The 18,167-nt window shown below is 37.7% G+C and overlaps 1 protein-coding gene and 1 pseudogene across 1 annotated transcript; both read left to right on the top strand.

The window, feature by feature from the left end:
* Window positions 1-8,603: 8,603 nt before the first annotated feature.
* LOC133799812 (vacuolar protein sorting-associated protein 22 homolog 1-like) lies at window positions 8,604-10,288 on the top strand (annotated as a pseudogene).
* A 4,865-nt stretch (window positions 10,289-15,153) lies between these two features.
* On the top strand, window positions 15,154-17,347 carry LOC133799811 (N-terminal acetyltransferase A complex auxiliary subunit NAA15-like). Its single transcript, XM_062237804.1, has 4 exons — window positions 15,154-15,201; window positions 15,293-15,442; window positions 15,689-15,804; window positions 16,498-17,347. Exons 1-4 carry the CDS (start codon window positions 15,154-15,156, stop codon window positions 16,610-16,612), a joined length of 429 nt encoding a protein of 142 aa, XP_062093788.1. The 3' UTR covers window positions 16,613-17,347.
* The last annotated feature ends 820 nt before the right edge of the window (window positions 17,348-18,167 follow it).

Below are 18,167 nucleotides of genomic sequence, written 5' to 3'. Positions count from 1 at the left end.
ACTTCGATAACCAATCCATCCCTCGGATCATATCGAAGTCATCCATCTCCAACTCAATCAGATCAATAGGAAACTCCCTACAATCTATATCTACTGGCAATGCTCTAATCCATCTCTTAGAGACTGCTAGTTCCCTTGTTGGCCACAAAGTTTGAAAACCTCTAGCATACACACCACTAGGTCTACACAACTGATCTATCACTCTAGTAGACATAAATGAATGAGTAGCTCCTGAATCAATCAATGCAGTATACAAAGAACCAGCTCTAGAAATCTAACCTGTCACAACCGAGGGGCTAGCCTCCTTCTCAGTCTGAGTTAAGTTAGACACCCTAGCAGGAGCGAGACTGTTGCTCTGCTTCGGCTCCTCTTTCCAGGCTTGTGGGCAGTCCTTCTTCAGATGATTGGAACTCCCACAGATAAAGCAAGCATTGATCCTACACTCCCCTTGATGTCGTTGTCTGCACCAAGGACATACTGGAAAACTCCTCCAGTTGTCACGTCCCCCCTAACAGCCACTAAAAGCACCATGTACCCTCCTATCCGAGCTAGGAGGAACAAAAGAATCTGGGGCCTTTCTCTTCTGCTCACTGAAGCCACTACCCCGACTGGATCTAATAAAAGGAGGCACCGTCCTCCTGGCATCGTGCCTCACCGTGCTTTCTCGCCAAATCTGATCCTCGGCCCCCTCAGTTGTAAGGGCCTTGTCCACGACCTGAGCATAAGTAGTAGTCTCTGGATCTAAAGTAATCTTCACATCACGGGCGATCATAATATTCAACCCCCGTACAAATCTATCTCTTCTTGCTGCATCAGTCGGCACTAAATACGACGCGAATTTTGCAAACCGGTCAAATTTCAAGGCGTACTCTGTAATGGTCAATCGGTTCTGAGTCAGGTTGATGAACTCATCAACCTTCGTAGCTCGGACTGGAACACTGTAGTATTTCTCATTAAAGATGTTCTTGAACTCTTCCCAAGTTATAACTGCTGTAACACCCTACTTCCATAGAGCCGTTACTAAGTGAGTTTTAAGACAAAACAGTGCAATGAACTCGCTAACCGAGGTTTTGAAACAAAAGTGTGACTAATAAAAGTTAAGGCTGTAATCTTTGAAAATGCGTTGACTTAATAAAAACTTCTAGTATTAAACAATTGGGATCCCAAAGTAAGATTTGAAAACTATTTACATCTTGAAATAAGTTTACAGTTGATCAGTTCTAAAAATCATAGATTGTTACAGCCATTTTCAAATAAACCCCCAACCAAAGCAGTCGGGCAGGCCAAACATGTACGCGTCGCTTCACGCTCTCCGTACTCATGGTTGGTTGACTCAGTCATTGCCCTTACCTGCAACACATAGCACCCGTGAGCCGAAGCCAAGCAAGAAAACTCATGCAGAACATAACATATGCAATTTATACAGTTTATCATAACAAATAATCCACATATAAACAAGTCAACCATTAGACTAAGCAAACACGGCCATGCCGCCCCCGAAGCCTTACCGAAGCCTGGGGTCTCAGTCTTCAACGTAAGGATATCACATGTATCCACTGGGCCCTGCCCTGACTGTAAGCATCCCACGTGCTATGTGTTACTTCCAGCTCCGCTGCCGTACCCGACCTACGCCGCACTCGGCCCTTGCCGTTCATTTCATTCTAATCATATATAGCATAAATCAAGCAACATTCAAAAAAATGCCAATTTATTTAAATCTGCACCCTACCATGTAATGCAATATAGGGCCATGCCCGGCAATCATCTCATCATGCAACATGCAACATACAATATAGGGCCATGCCCGGCAATCACACTATGGGCCCATGCCCTATCCTACGGGTGTTATAGTTTTCTTACCTGTATCCCGAGCTTCACAATGCACCAAAGTCACGAGCACGGTCCTCTAGCACGAGCCTCTCCAATAGCCTAGTCACAACACACATAAAACATTTTTTAATACTAACCAACCCAAAACCACTTCCCGTGACCAATCCCGCACTCTTGGGACCTCTAAAACCTTAAAACAACACCCCGGAGACACCCCCGAACCCCCGGAGCAAAGGCCTAAAATTGCCAAAAATGACATCTTGAAATTGGCCTTGTGCCGCGGCACAACTTTCTTGTGCCGCGGCACCCAACAAGACAGGGGCTCCACGCCGCGGCACACAAAAACTGTGCCGCAGCACGCCTTCGCAGACCCAGAATTCTGGGTTTTTCCTTGCGTTTCCACCGAGCTAAAACCTTCCCAAATCATACCAAACCAATACCCAAACCCCAAAATCAATTTAAAACTTCAAATGGACCATCTAACAATCCATAAACATCATCAAAGAAATCCAAACACACAATCAAATCCCAAAAATCCACATCCTTGATTTCAATTTCAGAAAAATAAAAACTCAAAGTTCAAACTTAAACCATGCTCAAATTCCTTAACCCATAACAGAAACAAGCCTTAAATTACTTAGAATCCATACCTTGAATGAAGAATCCAACCCTATGCTTCCTTGATCCATCTCCTAAGTCTTCAAATTTCAGCTCCATCACTCCTCTTCTTCTTCTTCTCCTTCTTCTTGCCCTAGGTCTCCTTCTAGCTTTTCCTTTCTTAATTTTAAACAAAACCACCAAAATGACTAAGCCCCAAACCGTGTACCCCATATAACCCAGCTGCCATATATCAAATTCCCAGCCAAATGACCATTTTACCCCTCCTTGTCTATCCTTTCCCAACTAAACCTCAAGGGCACTTAAGTCCTTTTACTTCTATTTCATTTCTACCATTTTCTATCTAGAACTTGTTACTCTCAGCAGTAACTAACGGTTACCCAGGTTACTCAATCACCAATAATCATTACCCGCTAAACCTCAACTTAAACATAAAATTCCCAAGGTACCCCTAGGCTCCTCCCGAGCCGGGTATAGAAATCCCGTTGTGACTCTTAAGTAAATTAGCTCTCTAGGACCGTCTCGGCACGTGCATCACAATAATAACACCACACTCACGTGGTACAAGTCACAGAATACAATCAAGGCCCTTAAACCTTATTAGCGAATTTGGGTCGTTACAACTGCCACATTCCTCCTCTGAGCTACTACATCCCACCAGATGCGGGCATCTTCTCTGAAGATGTAGCTAGCACAAGCTACCCTCTCGTTCCCTTCAACCCTCGTAATATCTTGGATAGAGGAAACCATATTCATCCACTGCTCTGCCCGCAGTGGGTCAGGTCCACCCTTGAAGGTGGGAGGATGTTGCTTCCTGAACCTCTCATACAAAGGTTCCCACTTGCTCTCCAAAACAGGCTGAACCGGCACTGGAGCCATAGCCTGCGGAACTGACAACCCAGTAGCCTGAGGAGGGGCCTGCTGCCTCAGTTGTCGAAGTTCTTCCTCTGTTTGTTGTACTCTTGCTTCCATTTCGGCAAACATCTGTAGCCAATTTTGTGGGGCAGGTGGAGGGTCCTGACCCTGGTTGTCATCCTCGGCCCTACTGCCGCGGAGTCTCGATGATTATCGAGGCATCTCAACACATATGCCTGCAATCAACGACGCCGCTAATTAGGCATGATAACAACATCCAAAACCACCTCCCAATCACATCAGCCAACCATAACAGCAATCCACAAAATATACAAATAACATATAACATTCAACGGGCCACTGGCATCATGCATAAGTTAACTCATTCATCATGCTTTATGTAAAATAGGAGGCAAACAAGGCATTTAAACATATATTCAAGCATAAAAATCAGTCATCACCAACCAACCTGAGTCGAGCTTGTCACTAACAGCAAGCATACATGTTCGGTCGATCTCCAGAGACCATAAACCTTGGCTCGCTCTGATACCAAGTTGTAATGCCCTACTACCTTAGAGTCATTACTAAGTGAGTTTAAAACGTGCAATTAACACGCTAATCGAGGTTCTATGTCAAAAGTGTAATTAAGACATAAACAGAGTCTTATATGTTGAAAATAATTCCATTCATTGAAATCATAAAGTGTTTGACATTTGGGATCCCAAAATATTGTTTAGAAATATTTACAACTCAAAAATATTACTAAAGTCGGCTAAACGATAAAATCTAGGTTTAGTACAATCATCTCCCAAAAATACCATTGGTCGTGGCAGCCAGGCAGGCCAAACATGTACATGCTGCTTCATGCTCTCCGTACTCATGGTTGGTCAAATTTCCCCTTTCCCTTACCTGCACCATAGAGCACCCGTGAGCCGAGGCCCAACAAGAAAACTCACATATGCATATTTATCATTCAACATATAACCAAATCGCCAATAGGCTAAACACATACGACCATCCCGTCCCATGAGGATATCCCAGGTATCCTATAGGGTCTCGCCCTGGTAACTCGCACTCCACGTGCCAAACATTGCTCCCGCCCGCTTGTCGTACTCGGCATTCACCGTTCCTGGCCCTTACCGTTCTTGGCCTTCGCCGTTCTCAACACTTGCCGTTCTTTCACATATATGCACACATAGCATAATTAATGAAATATTTAAACATGCATAAGCACACTCAATGGGGCTACGCCCTGCAACACAATCACATAGGGTCGTGCCCTGCAACACAAACTATAGGGCCTTGCCCTTCTCTACGGGTACAACAGTTTTCTTACCTGTGTCCCGAGCTTTCCAAGAACCGATGTCCCGAGCACAGTCCCCTAGTCCGAGCCTCACTGAAACCCTAGTCACAACGCATCAACAAGATTCTTCCATCAAGGTTTAATCCATAACATAACTCTGGGTTACCATTCTAATCCCCAGAACCAGTAATTCTACCAATCCGCGTGGTAAAATCCATCCTGAGCCTTAACAATTAGGTTTCCAAGCCAAAAACCCACAAAACACCCAGCACTTTGAACTAGGGCTGCGGCCCAACCCCTTAAGGGTCGCGGCTTGCCTCAAAATAGAGGTAAAACACCTCTCTGGAAAGAGACACGGGCCGCAGCATACTTAGCCAAGCGTCGTGGCGCGCCTCAAGATCAGAGGCCTCCCAAGGCCTCGTGTGCACACAGGCCGTGGCATGCCCCTCCTAGGCTAGCGATTCGACCTGCAAACCCTAAAGCCCCCATGCAAATTATGAGCTAACCTCCCTGAATTTCACCACTTCCAAGCCTATTTCCTAGAGTTCTGCTCAGGACCCAATTCCAACTATATAATCAGTTAATATTCTCAAAATCTCCAACAACAAGTCTCTAAAACACTTCAATCTTACCACTTAGGTTCTATCTTCCAAATTCTAAAGGAAACACAGAAAAAAACCATGCAGAACTTTTATTGGATCCTTACCTCAGAATTGATCTTGGCCTGAGCTTGGTTCTAGTTACCCAAACTTCTCTTCCTCCCAAATTCAGCCTTGAGTTCCCTCCTTGATCCCAAATAATTTCAGTTCTTACTTATCTTCTTTTCTTGCTTCTGGTTTTTCTCTAGACCTCCAAAAAGATGATTCCAGCATAAGCCTATGTAATGAAACGTGAAACATTTCCCGTCAGCCTCAAGTCTGTCCACCCTTGAAGCGAAATTACCCTTTTGCCCCTTAAACCTACTCTTAACCCTTAAGAAATCCCAAGGGCAATTTAGTCATTTACGAAATCCCGTTAAGTCCCTGAGGGCAATATGATAAATTTCCTCGATATTCCTTCCTAAACATTCTATCTTCAAATATATCTCCGAATATTTATTTCCATAACCCGATAACCCCATAAAACGTCCAATGACTGAAATACCCCTCGACTCGCCCCGAGTCGGGTATTCGACCCCGTTGTGACTTTCTAACTAAGCCGCTCCCTAGGACTGTCTAGGATCGTGCATCATAGATATATCACAAGTATATCACAATTATTACATTTATCACATTTATGCCCTCAACGGGCTAAAATTACAAACATGCCCCTAATAACCAAACCGGGCCCACATGCATATTTAATTCACCTAAACATGCATCTCTAATCACATACTCATAAAAATTCACATATTATCATAATAAACCACTTATTGCCCTCCAGGCATGCAAATTAAGGCCTTAAGCCTTATTAACAAATTTGGGATGCTGCAATTTCAACTCCTAAAAGTTATATACAACCAGTGGCCACTCTAATGGCAAAATACAAATTTTAGGTTCTGTCCCTGTACTTTCCCTCGATCGTGGTGGACGAGCAACTGACAATGTACACCTCGCCCCTAGAGCTCTCCAACTCATGGTTGGTCCGGCTTACCCTTGCCTTTACCTGCATCACGTAGCACCCGTGAGCCAAGGCCCAGCCAGAAAACCATAACATCAAATACATAATCAATAATAACCACCAATCTATCATAAGACAGCCATCCATAAATTCAACAAGTCATAGGCATCAAACTAATAACAATAAACATGTACGTTAAAAAATATGTCACAATCAATATGAAAATGCTCAGGGTCGGCGCCCTTAGGCCAACCCCCCCCCCCCCCCCCCAGTTTACTCAACTGACTCCGACTCGCTTGGACCGAGTCCATTGTTTATTTAGCTGACCCTGGCTCACAGTGGCCAAGCCGCGTCCTATGCACAAGTTATCTGCCCTGACTCTCTTAGGCCGTTCATTTCATATTTCACATAACCATATCACAGTTACACAGCACTTATATCCAGATATAGGGAATCTCATTCCTAACACAGCCACACATGGGTGTAGTTTTCTGACCTTGAATTCTGAGCAGAGGATACAGAATGGTCCCGAGCATAATCCTCAGTCCTCACCCTTGGTGATAAACCTAGTCACAGTGGCCAATGGGTAATCATCAATTTCTAATCAAAATAAATACTTAGGAGACAAAAAATAGCCTCCAAGACCTCAATTTCTACTAAACCGGGTAGTAGAAATCGTCCCGAGCGCCAAGGTTCTAACCCCCGAACCTTACTAATCCTAGAAACCATCCTAAGGAAAAATCCCCTAGGCGGGCCATGACCTGGCCCTAAGGGTCGTGGTGCGCCCCCAAGTCAGAGAAACAACTTTCAAACATCAGGGGGAGGCAGGCCGCGGCTTGCCCCCTAGGGCCACGATGCACCCTCAGGACAGAGAATCCACCCAGGGCATTCTGGGCATGCGGGCCACGACGCCCCTGAGCTGGGTCTTGGCGCGCCCCTGTGGACGCAGAATTTATGGGTTTCCTCAGCATAATTTCCAACCAAATTCTTGATAATTCAATCCTAATAAACCTCCCAACTAGAACCAAACTCAACTATGAGTTCAGGACTTTTAATCACCTATTTCAAACACAAAATCTTAACAATTATATTGAAGTTACCACCCCAATCCAACCACAATTCATTACCCAAAACCCCAGTCCAATTTCCAATCTTAACATCCTAAATTCTTAACACAAGAACAAGATAAACCTTCACAATCAAAAGTTTGAAACCTTACCTCAATTACAACTTAACTCACCAGCACCCTTCTGGTTAAATCTAGCCTAGCTTTTCCTCCTTAGCTTTAAGATACAATGAGAGGGAGAGGGTCTTGAGAGTGAGAGAGAGAAAGGGTGAGTGTAAGATGTTTCCTAGAGTATCTGCTTACTTCCAACACTTGATTATATCTCTGAACCTCTAAATAGACCTTTTTGCTGTTCTAAGCTTTTTGCTCCCAATTCTCGCTAATTCCTCAAGTGTTCCTAATATTTATCAATTTAATCTCGTCGTCCAGTTAATTACCAAATACCTATTCAACACCCAATAACTCCCAAAATATTCTCTAAATTTCGTAAATACCCCTAGGCTCTCCCGAGCCGAGTATTAAACCCTGTTGTGACAAATTCGCTAATCCGCTCACTTGGACCGTTTGAGCCATAAACTGCATATATATCCACATAATAATGTGGTCTCAACCACTAAACACATATAATTACTTTTATGCCCTCAACGGGCCAAAATTAGAAATATGCCCTTATAAGCTATAAAGGGCCCATAAGCATATTTAACACTCATAAACATGCATATAATATATTCATATAATCATATTAATCATGCATGCCACATAGTCATGCATGTCAGGAGGGCTTGAGGCCCTCATTATGCCCTCCTAACATGCTAATGAGGGCCCCAAGCCCTAGCAATTCTGGGTCGTTACACCGCCGATAATAATCGACCACTACACCAAATACCCATTTCCATAATACATCAATATAATACTAATAGAAAAGTATTATTGTAGAGTATTATATTGGGCAACTTTTTATGTAAAAAGGGTGGTAATATATTCACATCCCGCCACTTAGAATTATTTTTTCATTTCTGAGACAGACACCCATCTCCTTTCTCCTCCCCATTTTTGAGACCCGAGACCCCATTTCTGAGCTTTCCTTCAACATTTTTTCCCATTTCCTTCAACATATCGACACAAAGAAGTGACCCATTTCTTCGGCTTGGTCGTACGGTCTCTGAACTCCTCGCTCTCTCTCTTTCATCTTTCTCTATCTCTCTGTCAACCTTCGATTTCCAGTCGTTGGGCTTCTCAAATTTGTTCTTCTCTTTGGTCTTGGCAAGCAAGGTAAGTAATTAGTTGTAGATGTTAGATTTATCAGCTTGAATCTCATAGAATCTATAAAATATGTGGTTTTCAAAATTAATTTTCAATTTTGCATATTGATTTTTCATTTATTCTCCCTAAATCAGTGTTAAAGGATTAAAGATCTTCTCCTACAAAACTCCTCCCGCTGTGTCCAACGGCTCCGTTCGATCAACTTATAGGAACTCTGCAATCTGCTTCGTCGGAGGTGAAAGAGTGATCGAGAAGTTGTCTCTGAGGATGACTGCCTGCGAGCTATAAGTAAACTGAAGGTAATATGGGTTAGTTTCCTTATAAGAAATTGTGTGGTTGCGGATTGTACTGCACATCTCCTCGCAAAGAGGATGAGGTTCCAACTTCAAATCCTCTCCCAAATGTCAAAAAAAAAAAAAAAAAAAGAGAAATTGTGTGGTTCAAATTTTTAAACCTTCTACTTTATATTCACGAAACACTTTATATTATACTTGTCAACTAGAAGCTGTCCCTACCTGTAGTTGATCTAAACATATTAAGTTCTTTCATTCTGTTGTTATTGTCTTAGTAGTGTATTTTGGCATTTTGATTATTTAGGATGTCAAATTAAATGTTGCTATAATTGTTATTTGTTGATTAGTCCATGACAAAAGTAACTATTTGACATGGCTGAAGAATTATAAATACTACTTTATACCTTTTCTTGAATTCGTACATCAGTTTTACACGTAAACCTTATTTGCAAATTTTGTTTTTGAACATCAGTTATAGTCTGAAGCCCTTAGATTTGTTTACTGTGTAGCTTGTGTGTTTATTTTAGGATTTTCTTATACTAACATCTATTGCATTCGGTTTCAGGTTCTGGGGAGTGGTTTTGAGGTGATTTCTATTGGAAGAAAAAAGCTTGTTCGTTCTGTTCCAACTGAGTTGAACAAAGACCATAATAAAATTTTGGAGCATGCCCAGGTTACTATTGTTTTATCTTCCATCTTGTCATAAATAAATACTTTCTTCAATGTCGAAATGTTTATGTTTTATACGTGGAATAATACTTCTTTTAAGCATAATCAATCTTTTTAAGAATAATGCTTCAATGTCATCTGGATTTCATAATCAGTCTTTAATAACTATTCACTCTTCAGCCAACTAACATAAATGGAAATGAAGAAGTACCATTCACAATGTATTTTTCCTCTTTCAACCAAAATGATTAAAACAACCACTTCCACTTTCATTTCTTTTCCAGGCTCAGGGTTTTGTCACCATTGATGAAGTTGAAAGGCGGCTTTCTTGGACCACTGGTCGTGCAACCGATGCACTTGATACTTTGCTAGATGTAAGTTTTTATGCTATTTTTGCTTTATTTTCCTACCCTATTCTTGTTATGTGATTAAAATATGACTTGGAACCCTTTAAAAATGAATTCTACAGGAAGGTCTTGCAATGATTGATGATGGCCATAGAGATGGTAGACGCCGATATTGGTTCCCCTGCATTTCTCCAATTGCATCATCACTTGGAGTCGATTCTTAACAGGTATGGTATGGTATGGAGGAGGAGCATGTATTTTAATCTGATAAGTTTGGTTATCAAAATGGCTCTATTTTATGCTCTTGGAAAATGATAGTTAATTCCATTGTCATATGTTGAATAAACTTGAATATATATAGTTTTGAAATCCTGATGGTTCCGTGGCCTAGCTTAATCCTTTAGAGGTATATCAGTTAAAATGTCAAGCATCAAATTTAAATGCATTTATGCAATTGTTTATTGTTTATTGTGTGTTGTGTTTAGGTTAATCTCTCTCTCTTTTTTTGTGTGTGTTGTGTCTCAATTGGCACCGGATAATAGTAAATAATTAAACACCACTTTGCAGTTTGCACCAAATCATTTCCCCCCTTTTACTATTTATTGCAAGTTAATAAAAGAAAAATAAATCATAAACCAATTTAATGAGCATTGCTATATGGTGCACAACACCACTTGATACAGCTTAGTGTTATTGGCACAAATTAATATTTGCCCTTGTATATTTTAATTTTATAATAAAATAGTATGATGCCATATTAATTTGCGTCAACAACAATATCCCACACTTTTTATTTATTTTTGGAATTGAAGATAATTTATTGAAAGGCTAGAAAGCTAAAGGATAAAGATAATATTATTAAAAAAGGCTGAAATAGAGTCTAGCACTCATCACAAAAAAAATAGGAAACTGTATTTAATTAAAAAATACATAGCCAATATATTAAGTAACATATCTGCAGATATTAAGTTATTTGTGCATATGATTGGAGCAAAAAAAACAGGGTACATTTGTTGTTTAGTTTGTGTAGATAACCAACCTTAATGCAATTATAGTGTCTCAAATTACTTGGGATTGCAATATGCATGAATATAACAGCAGTCCGAAATCACATTCCCCGTAAGACCAACCATCTAGGGGACTCTGGAACAAAATGTAGACCAACCAATAAGTCAATGCATTGAACAAGTCCTTTAGATAAAAAAATTAAAAAACTCAGAAGTCAGTCCCTTAAATTCTTGTTTGTTTCATTGAAAAATTCAGTTCAATCACATAACATACACATATATAGTGATATAGGAAAAAAATTAAAATATGTAATTGTAATCACTATTTACATCAAAATGGCTCTGATTGAGTTAGCTGACAGAAAATCCAAGGTGGAACATGCATCTATAATGTGTTTTCTCTACAATAATCATACGGTAATCTCAAGCCTGCTTTTCTTTTTATCTTTAGGCCATTCATTCCATATCAACTAAGCTTCGATTTTACCCTGAACAATGGTGCTCTTATGAATTTCTAACAAAACAAAAGACTAGGAATCACAGTCTTTTTAAAGTGTACTAGGAAGAGGGCATACAAAAGATGTAAGCCAATCTTTTTTTTTTTTTGGTAGTGATCTTCTTTTTATTATTTTTTCTCATGTATAGTACAATCTTTCCAAAGCTTCTTTTTGCTTCTTTCACTTTAACTTTGTTTGCCATCCATGAAGATTGGGCGAAAAAAGGTCTAGTTGAAGCAGCAAAGAGAAGCTGGTAAAAGGTCAATCCCCTATTTTTTGTTGTGTTATTTGAATTTATGTCTTTCTATTTTCAGTAAAACCTGTAAGTGGTTGAAAATTAGTTTGATTTGGGTTAGGATTAACAGTAACTTAACTCAATCTGGTTATCATGCTTGACCACTTTCACATCAACAGAATAATGCCAAAAACTCCCCCCCTTTCATACAAAAAAATAAAAAATAGAACTAATACAACAAAAAAACATAAATATATACATCTTGATTCATAGAGAGAGAATGCTGAGAGAGTGAGCCAACTAGCCTAACAAAATTTCTATATATAACATAAAAACTGAATAAACTACACACACATACAAAAAATGCTTGTAAATATACAGTAGCATATGTAGACAAGCTTTTAGATTTAGTTCTTTTCATTGCCTCATTTTGTTGGAACTTTGTAAGGCTTGGTCAACACTATCATAACATCTATAAGTGTAAATAGACTTCTTAACAAAACATTCTATAGCCATTAAGCTTTTGGTTTGAGCAAGTGTTGATGGGCTGTACTTGAAGCATATATAATAGCTATTTTTGGCCAGCCATTATGTTGCTATTGCCAAGTCACACAATTATCTTGCCATATTTTACATTTCAGGTTCTCAATGAAGCTTATTAGCATTCATGTATTTTCTCAATATATGTACGCTCTTCAGTGTTGCTGGCTTGTAAGTGAATTTACTTGAACCTGATTCATAAATTTTATTTTATTCTGTTTTAGCTACATGATTTTGATACGTGCATTGCAAAAAATGAAGTTATTAGTCTGTTTGAGTTCAAATTATATTTTCTGTTTTTGTCTTACATTTATTAGTTAACTCCTGATATATTCTTTCCACTGCCTATGCCTGTTTTCATTCGCTGTTACTGGTTTCGAATTCAGGTATGTTAGCAGCGACTTTGGTAACCATCCTCTGTCTCATCTGATGGGTTCTGTCTTTGGCTACGTATCCAATCAGAAGTGAAGCATTTTATAGATGTCTCATCCATGTCATCTGATATGATTGCCAGGATGATTTGATACGCTGAACAGACTAAGAATATCTTAAGTAATTTAGTTGTTGCTCTTGACAATTTGTGGTATCTAAAAGATGGAATACATACTATAGTCTTGAAAAAACTTTCAGAAAATGGTAAGAGCTATGTGGGTTTTACAATTTTATTTTTGTATGATACTTCAAGCACTGATTTGTAGACTTATCTCAGTTTTTGGTGGATCCTACTCCATTTTCTAGGATCTTGCAGGCAAAGGACACCAAGTGAATTAGATAGAGAGGTTAAGAACTTGAGGGTGGCATTTACTGACCTGTTTTTGAAGCATAACACTTTCAAAGAAACTGCAAAGCCATCGAGATATTAATGCTATACCTTCTAGTAAATGTTGAACCATCGAGAAACTGCTAAACCTTCTAGTAAATGTTGAACCAGGTAAAAAGTAAATAGTATGCATCTTTTTTCATTTTTCTTTTTGGCTATGTAAGGTTTAGTTATGATTGTTAAATTGATTTATGAAGGTAGGTTGTCAATCTCATTGTAACTTTGTCTTGAACAGGAAAAACATACCGTCTACGGGTGCATAATGTCGGTATCTCAACTAATTTTGACACGAATTCACCACAGTAGTTAGTTGTGTGAGCGAAAAGCAATAGTTTGATTCAAAGTTTCGATTTTGAATTTTTCTTGCAAACGTTTCATCTGGGTATCAGTATAATTTCTATTTCAGTCACCATAATTGCTTAATATGGTTTTTTTTTCTGGGTTATTGATCTCTTATGTAATTGAAGTTAATTTTATTGCCTCTGAACTTATATTTATGTGAATTTCCATTTATTAATGCAGCATTTTGATTCATATCTTGTTAATGAATTTTCATAATTTAATCCGATAAAAATCAATTTTTTAGCTGGAGTTTATACTGCTTTTATTCATATTGTTTCTGATAATTTTTAGTAAATTCTCTTACATGGTTAAATTGTGTCTACTGACTGCATAGTCAATGCATTACTTCATAAGATCACTCAAGATAGTTTTATATGTAGTTAAGGAGTCTAATTAGTTAGCATCAGGAATAGGACTCCTAGTGAGACTAATTAGGCTCTTGGGCTATCATTAAAATTTTCAACCTTTATTTTTAATACTTGTGCTCTATAACTGTAAATTTTCTATATATAGGGAGCTTTGGAAGACAAACTATCCGCAACAGAGAGCCAGCAAAAACCTTAGACATAGTATTAAGATGGTAAGCTAAAGCTTTACTACATATTCTGAGTTCTTTCTTCTTTGAATTAAATCTGGTATTTTTATATGTATAAATATGTATATATATTTATATATGTATATTCTACCAGAAACCCCTTTTTTTGTGGTCAATCTTTTCTAACTGGTTTGTTGAATTAATTCGAGTTCTGTAGCTATTAGAAACAATGGTAAAGAACTGTGGGGATTACAGTAACATCTGATTATTGAGACAATATTATTATTTTATAGAAGTAAATATTCAATTAGGTTTAAATTGCATAATTATTATGTTTGTTAAAGGTGCCTTTATTTATAATGCAATACCGATAAAATGGATATTTGGAAGACTTTTTGATGTTCCATTTGGCCATTCCTCACTGAGTTTGTTCGTTCAAGGAAATTGGTAATTTATTGAAGCATAGGCTCAAGTTTCATTTATGAGTGTGCTTTGTTTGTGTGTAATGAAGTACCAGCAGCACTCTATTCTCACCCTCTTTTATATTCCTTCTTATTGCTTGACATGTGAAATCTTATTAACATATGATGAACATTAATATTAAGACATTAAATTTTTATTGCTCTAGTCATGTAATGAGAGGAGTGTAAATTGTAGAAGATAGTTAGAAAAAGAGCATTGTTCGCATTGCTCTAAGTTGTCCGAATTGTTAAGGATATTATTTTTGCCAAACAAAGTTGGATAGGCGTTTATTTCCCCGTCTTTTTGTTTAGTAACTATTTTCCAAACTTTTATTGGTGGAATTGTGTTCTCTTCTAGTTCTCTATGCATCTAAATTATTTTCTCTGATTAAGAATTTGTATGGATTGTAACTTTTGAAACACGTGGATTATAACATTCAGGCAGATAGGCAAGTGAGGGAGAAAATCTTGGTCTTGCTTGACTCTTGGCAAGAAGCTTTTGGTGGGCCTGGAGGAAAGCATTCTCAATATTATTGGGCATATGATGAATTAAGGGTATGTATTTAGCTCCATCTTTTAGATGCTATGTGCTCTTCCTCCCTGTGGCACTAAATCTAGAAGCGTTCTGTTTTCCTTTTCAATTGTTCTCACCTTTTTAGGTTTGATATAGAAATTTGGTATTATGAGGTTTGATTTGCATATGATGGAATGTTGCTTTTTATGTCGTGGGACATAAAAAGCTCAACTTAAATTTCATTAGTGCTACTTCAACAAGTTTAGTTATCACTATCCTTGCTTGAAACATTATAGCTATATTAGTGTTTAAGTTAATAGAATTTTGAAGTCTAAATCAAGGGGTTCACATTAAATTGCATGGACCGTAAATCTGAAGCATATGAGCTTGTTCGACAAGGATTACAGGTGAGGGTGTTGCCTAAAATTTTAATGTTCTATTTTGTTTTCAAAATCAGTAGGGTCTTTAGTTCTCTAAGGCTTTTTTGTCTCTTTGCAGAATGATCTTAAAAGTCATGTATGCTGGCATGTTTATGGTCTTCTTTATCGTTCCGATAGAGAATACAGGGAGGCAATCAAATGTTATAGAAATGCACTGAGGATCGATCCAGACAATATTGAAATTTTGCGGGATCTGTCACTGTTACAGGTATGCTTTTGATGTTAATTTTCTTCTTTTAGAGACTTATGCTCTGTTGGTAACTTAAAAACAATATTGATGTTTAGCACTTATATTTTCTGTTTCAAAGTTAACTGCAATACATGACACTTGTTAAATATAGCTGCTAATATCATGCTTGTTTATTACATCATTTTTTATGAGTAGTGCCTTTTTCTTGATTTAAACCCTTAATTTGTTTTGGTTAATGATGGCTCTTTATCTATTGTGGTACAGGTGCAAATGCGAGATTTGGCAGGGTTTGTCGAGACAAAACAACAGCTCTTGTCTCTAAAATCAAATCATCGTATGAATTGGATCAGCTTTCCTGTTGCTCATCATTTAAACTCAAAGTACGAATTTGAACTTATTTATTGATCCTTTATTTATATATATTTATATATTTATCTTTCTAGTGGCCATCATTTACAGTGACAAACCTAAATTGTTTTTCTTGTTGGTCCCACTTACTAATGTTACTCAAATACTTAATGTTTGATATAAACAACCAAGAAGTTTCCAAACTTATGTTCTCTCATTCATAATTCAAATTGATTCGTGCTTTAAACACAACTGGAAATTTCTAGACTATAGACTGTAGATCTATGACTTCATATTTTCAAACAGTGGTTTTGACATTGGTCATGCCATTGCTGTTAATTTTTTGCTAATATGCTGTCATGGTTCATGCAGCTGTTCTCAGTAAAAAATTACACTTGTAATTCATGTTCTGAATTTATTGTCAAAAAGTCGATTACATAGTGTGATGTAAGCTGAACCTTTTAAAAATCTAGATCAAATAAATCATGTGGAAGTTAATACAGTCCATCTGTTGCTTTTAGAAAATGTTATTCCTCTCTTTTGTACATGTGTTTAAGTATTATATATGTATACAAACAATACTTTTTTTTTCTTTCTATACAGCATATGTAAATATGTAAGTTCCTCTTTACATTTTCAGTGGATAAATTCTTCTTGGTTGTGTGTTTGGGTTATTAAATTTGAGTATAAGTTTTGGTCTATTAAATTTTATTTTTTCTTGTTAGTGCTTTAAAAGCAGTTGAAATTCTAGAAGCATATGAAGGGACACTAGAAGATGATTTTCCTCCTGATAATGAACGTTGTGAACATGGGGAAATGCTTTTGTATAAGGTATTCTAAGTGGTATCTTCTGTATATTGTTTCTTATGTTATATATTAATGTAGATCTTATAGGTGACTAGTTGTCTATTATGTTGATTTTTAGGCTTGTTTTTTGATATGGGTTTTAGTTATTGTTAGGTTTTGTAGTTGTCTAGAAGTTTTGTGTGTATTGGAGCTGTTACTCATCCTGGAAAGGTATGCTCCTCATTCTTCTTGATTGTTTTACACATTAATTTTTTGATTTTTTTAGGACCTAAGAAAATATTAGTTCTGTAGGTTTAAGTTATGCTTTGTCACACTGTTTTCCAGGCAGACATTCTTGAGGAACGTATTATTGAGATGGAGCATGCTGTTAGGACTTCTGGTCAATTCCCTGGAAGGTAAGTTGTGGTAGCACTTATTTTCATTAATGCAAATCATGTTGAAACATTCATACACTTCAGTGATGCCTATTTATAAGAGTCGTCTTCCGGGTGTGGTTTAGTTGATTAGCCAATGGGTAGTGGAGCTTGTGGTTTGCTTCTTCATGGTGTGAGGTTGTTTACAGTTTATAGATTTCTGTATTGTTTTTCCTTGTTTTGGTTTTGTCGAGTGAATTAGACTTATCTTTTTCCTGCTCTCTTTATATACTGTATATATGAACAATCAATCATGTTTCTGTTATACTGAAGCAGATGATCTAAGCAACATGATTTTAGATTTGTGGTCACTGAACGTGTCATAATATTATAAAACTATGTCCTTGCTTTTAGATTTTAGTTGTGAATGGTGAATGCTCTGATTTGCTCTAATTCTTTATCTTGCAAGTGGTTTTTTAGTCTGGCACATGGTTTTGTTGCCAGAGGCATTATTTTGGTAATTCTTATTGATGATGTCACTTTAAAAAAATATATATTTACTTTAAATGCAAGTCAGAGAAAGAACCTCCTTTAACTCTTATGTGGACCTTATTCCTATTAGCACAGGTTAGCCACCTTTATTTTTCTTCTTTTTGCTACCCCCTTGAATATTTTTTGTTGGGATATTTGTTTTTGCTTAGAATTTCTGTTTGGATCCAGCATTACGATAGAAGGGGACAATATGAAATCGCTCTTTCTAAAATTGATGAGGCCATTGAGCACACCCCAACCGCGATTGATTTATACTCGGGCAACTGATGACTAAATTGTCTTTGTAGTGCAGGCTGTAAAGCAACTACTGAGGTTGAACGCTGAACACCCAGATACACATCGATGTTTAGTATGTATCTCTGTTATCTATGGCCATCGTGTTTGTATATGTTCTTATCAGTTTGTGGTGATCTATCTATTCCACTCGAACTTATTGTTAACTGCTCGAATAAGAGGAATATCATGAGCTTCATAAAGGACCTCTAACAACCATATTCACATTCTACTTGTTAATTTGGATGCCATACTTGATGCCCTGTTGGTTACCTATCACAGAGAGAATTTTGCCAAAGCTATTTACACATCAATGCTATGTTTGTATTGAACTTTACAGAAAGGAATTAACCTTGCTAGGTCTTTAGAGAAGAAATAAATGGGAATAGAAGTTAATACAAACTGTATGA

The sequence above is a fragment of the Humulus lupulus genome, chromosome 9 (genome assembly GCF_963169125.1).
Source record: "Humulus lupulus chromosome 9, drHumLupu1.1, whole genome shotgun sequence".
NCBI classification, from domain to species: domain Eukaryota; kingdom Viridiplantae; phylum Streptophyta; class Magnoliopsida; order Rosales; family Cannabaceae; genus Humulus; species Humulus lupulus.
Note: the sequence above shows the minus strand (reverse complement) of the source record. Positions and strands in the feature narration are given on the sequence as shown.

Coding starts and splice junctions, on each gene's coding strand:
- LOC133799811 (XM_062237804.1), top strand. CDS start 15,154: ATGGACCGTAAATCTGAAGCATATGAGCTTGTTCGACAAGGATTACAG. Junction 15,202..15,292: donor TTGTTCGACAAGGATTACAG/GTGAGGGTGTTG, acceptor GTCTCTTTGCAG/AATGATCTTAAAAGTCATGT. Junction 15,443..15,688: donor GGGATCTGTCACTGTTACAG/GTATGCTTTTGA, acceptor ATTGTGGTACAG/GTGCAAATGCGAGATTTGGC.